The sequence below is a fragment of the Trematomus bernacchii genome, unplaced genomic scaffold (genome assembly GCF_902827165.1).
Source record: "Trematomus bernacchii unplaced genomic scaffold, fTreBer1.1, whole genome shotgun sequence".
Classification (NCBI taxonomy): domain Eukaryota; kingdom Metazoa; phylum Chordata; class Actinopteri; order Perciformes; family Nototheniidae; genus Trematomus; species Trematomus bernacchii.
Window position 1 is genome coordinate 2,569,324 of NW_022987698.1, and position 3,072 is coordinate 2,572,395.

The 3,072-nt window shown below is 42.0% G+C and overlaps 1 protein-coding gene across 1 annotated transcript; it reads right to left on the reverse strand.

The window, feature by feature from the left end:
• Positions 1-569: 569 nt before the first annotated feature.
• Positions 570-2,441, reverse strand: LOC117489526 (green-sensitive opsin-like). The gene is made up of 5 exons (XM_034138865.1): positions 2,057-2,441; positions 1,595-1,763; positions 1,144-1,309; positions 776-1,015; positions 570-668 (listed from the first exon to the last, which is right to left on the reverse strand). Exons 1-5 carry the CDS (start codon positions 2,439-2,441, stop codon positions 570-572), a joined length of 1,059 nt encoding a protein of 352 aa, XP_033994756.1.
• Positions 2,442-3,072: the final 631 nt, after the last annotated feature.

A 3,072-nucleotide genomic window follows, 5' to 3' on the forward strand; every position in this document is an offset into this window, starting at 1 on the left:
TTTTCTGTCACTCGTGTATTATCTGAGGGGGCGGCTCACCCTTCACCTTAAATTGCTCCTGTGGGTATTGTCCACAGTATTCAATGTATTACATGTCTAATATATAATGTAAAGCGCTTTGAGCACTTGGAAAAGCACAAAAATGAATACCATGAATTATTATTATTATCTTATCTTTATTTTCCATATGTACATACAATTAATGCCATTGCACTCGTAAAACATAGAAACAAGAAAATATCCCATGTTGGATACATATTCACCATACAGTAGATGAAGAAAGGTGATGATGTTTCAGCAAGTGTAGCTTGGTCTGACAGTTGGGGTTTGTTCGCTACAGTGTGACAGTTCATTCACACTCACTCACACACTCATTTTTATTTATTTACCCTTCTACACACACAAATGCTGTGCAACCTCTACAGCAATTGCATTTCATTACAATTGTTAGTTTATAAATATTAACAGATGAAATGTAATTTCGCAGCATATCCAGAGTTCATCAAAACCATAAATCCATTCAGCAAAAAGTGATCATTAGGAACATGTTGAAAATGATGATATTGTGTTTAAGACACAGAGGACACTTCTGTCTTGCTGGCAGAGACTGAGGTCTCATCCTCCACCATGCCGCCCATTCCAACGGTACTCAGCATGCAGTTACGGAACTGAAAAAGAGATCAAAGAAAAACAAGTGCATGGTTTAGGATTGAGCAAAAATGAAAAAGCAGATTTTAGAAACTGGACTAGGGAATATTTAATATATTCAGCCCACCTGTTTGTTCAACAGCACGTAGATAACAGGGTTGTACAGGGCTGAGCTCTTTGCAAAGAAGGCGGGAATAGCTGCTGTCAGGGCGGTGAAGGCAGCTCCCTTGTTCATGAAGATCCAAGCAGCGAAAGAGGCATATGGCACCCAAGCTAACAGGAATCCAAAGACCATCAGGATGCACATGCGTGTCACTTCCCTCTCAGCCTTCTGGGTGGACTCTGACTCCTGCTGCTGGGCTGCAGCCTAACGTTTTTGTGATCAGAAAATCATCATTAGGATTCACAGCACACGTGGTTTTGCAGAATTTAAAAATGAAAATGACAGTTGTATTTCTCAAACGTTTTTACTTTAAGGTAATACACTTCACTTACGGCTTTGACTGTCAGGACAAGGCTTCCGTAAGAGAAGAAAATGAGGAAAACAGGAGTGAAGAAGTGGACAGCAAATAAGTACATGACGTATGATTCATTGTTGAAGCCTGGAGCCAGAGTGTAGTAGTCAGGTCCGCAGGAGCACTGCAGGCCCTCAGGAAGGTATCTGTTTAAGGTTTAAGAAGAGAAGGCAAATCATTAAGAGAATCAGCCTGTAGAATGTACCTGTAGGGTTAAAGAAGGAAAGTGGTTGTAAATATTTTAGACTTTAGACTTTCTACAACCTATGCATTACCAGTATGTAATTACATACTACTCTCTATGCACTTTCTTAAAACTGATTGGTTTGTTTGAGTGTTTCTCAATGTTTTTAAAATCTTAGTGGTCAGGTTTCAGAGGTTTGAACTCATTTTTATTGTAAGTGAAATGAGAAATACAAAATGTGAATTACCTGGACCAGCCAAACAGTGGGGGTGCGGCACATGCGAAAGCCATGAGCCAGGTGATCCCAACACCAATTCCAGCGTGAGTATTACTGAATTTAAAGCTTCCCATGGGTTTGCAGACAACAATGTATCTCTCAACAGCCAGGACTACCAGAGACCAGAGAGACACCTGACCTGTAGAGAGGAAGAGCATCTTAGACAAGATCCCTACAAATTAACTTTTACCTTTGTAATATCTTAGAAGGAAGGTGATGATCACTATTTCCGAATCTTTGTCAGGTTTAACAAATGTCTATTGATTAAATCATTGTCTCACTGAAACAACCTGAAAATCACAAACTGCCATTAAAGAACCCCAATTCCTTACAAAGTACTTCATATTCTACCAGCTGCATGGGTTAAACTTGTAGGTGCATTTGAATTAGCTGTTCAACAAAAATGATGAAAGAATAAAGTTAAATTCATACCTCCAAGTGTAGCCATGAATCCCTCCATAGCACAGAAAGTGGGGCCAAGAATGAAGTAGCCGCTGATAGAAGATACGAAGGTGATGGTGAATCCAAAGGCGCACATGACCAGCCCAGCCACAGCCAGGTTTACCAGGATCAAGTTGAGAGGCGTCTGGAGCTTCTTGTTCTGGATTGTTACTAGCAATGTCAGAGCGTTGATGGGAGTTCCAGTGAAGATCAGGAAGACCATGTAGAAAGCTAGAAGCTTGAACATGATGGGATCTGCCAAATAATACTGTTGGTATTCATAAGGACTTCTAACAATTCCAGTCCTGTTGGACATCGGGATATAGAAGTTATTGCCTTCTGTGCCATTGGGCTCCATTCCTCCCTCCCAAGCCATCTTCAGTAGCCTTCTTTGGTAGAGCTACAATTGATGGACTGCAGTAAAAGTACGAGAGGTCAAGCGAGTGGATTAAGACAACTCGCAGGGCATGCTGTTGTGGGTGTTGTTTTATACCCCGAGGTTATCCCTAAATTGGCATCATAAGAGGATTGTGAGGAATTAGGCTGCTCAAGTCTCAACACTCTCTGAGCATATATTTAAATTATCCTTCTCACGGCAGAGTCCTGCACGGGTCTGATTTTCAAGACCCGCTCCCGCCCCGCACCCGCGACGTGCAATACCGAACCCGCCCCGCCACCCGCACATATTGCCAATTAGTTCCGCAAACCGACCCGACCCGTCGGCACAAGATCCGTAAACCGACCCGAACCCGCATATCCTATATGAGCAGTGAAAACGTGCAATTATTAACACACGCAGTTGCATATTTGTCTCATAAAGCGTGGGATGTTGTTGGTTATTTTCTCCATCTAGGATGACACCAAAAGCCTCCCGTTGGATTTCGCTCTTGGGCTCAGCAGCAGATTGATGCGCTGCAGAGGTTATGATTATGCGCGGTCCCGCGGGGGAGAGGTCTGAGGATTTAAACATTAAACTGAATTATTATAATTTGTAATATATTTATTAT

What these genes read in the sequence shown, in the direction of transcription:
- LOC117489526 (XM_034138865.1), bottom strand. Translation starts at nt 2,441, where the DNA reads ATGGCTTGGGAGGGAGGAATGGAGCCCAATGGCACAGAAGGCAATAAC. An exon ending in CCACTGTTTGGCTGGTCCAG is followed by an intron (nt 1,310 to 1,594) that starts GTAATTCACATT and finishes AACCTTAAACAG; the next exon opens with ATACCTTCCTGAGGGCCTGC. An exon ending in ACGTGCTGTTGAACAAACAG is followed by an intron (nt 669 to 775) that starts GTGGGCTGAATA and finishes TCTCTTTTTCAG; the next exon opens with TTCCGTAACTGCATGCTGAG.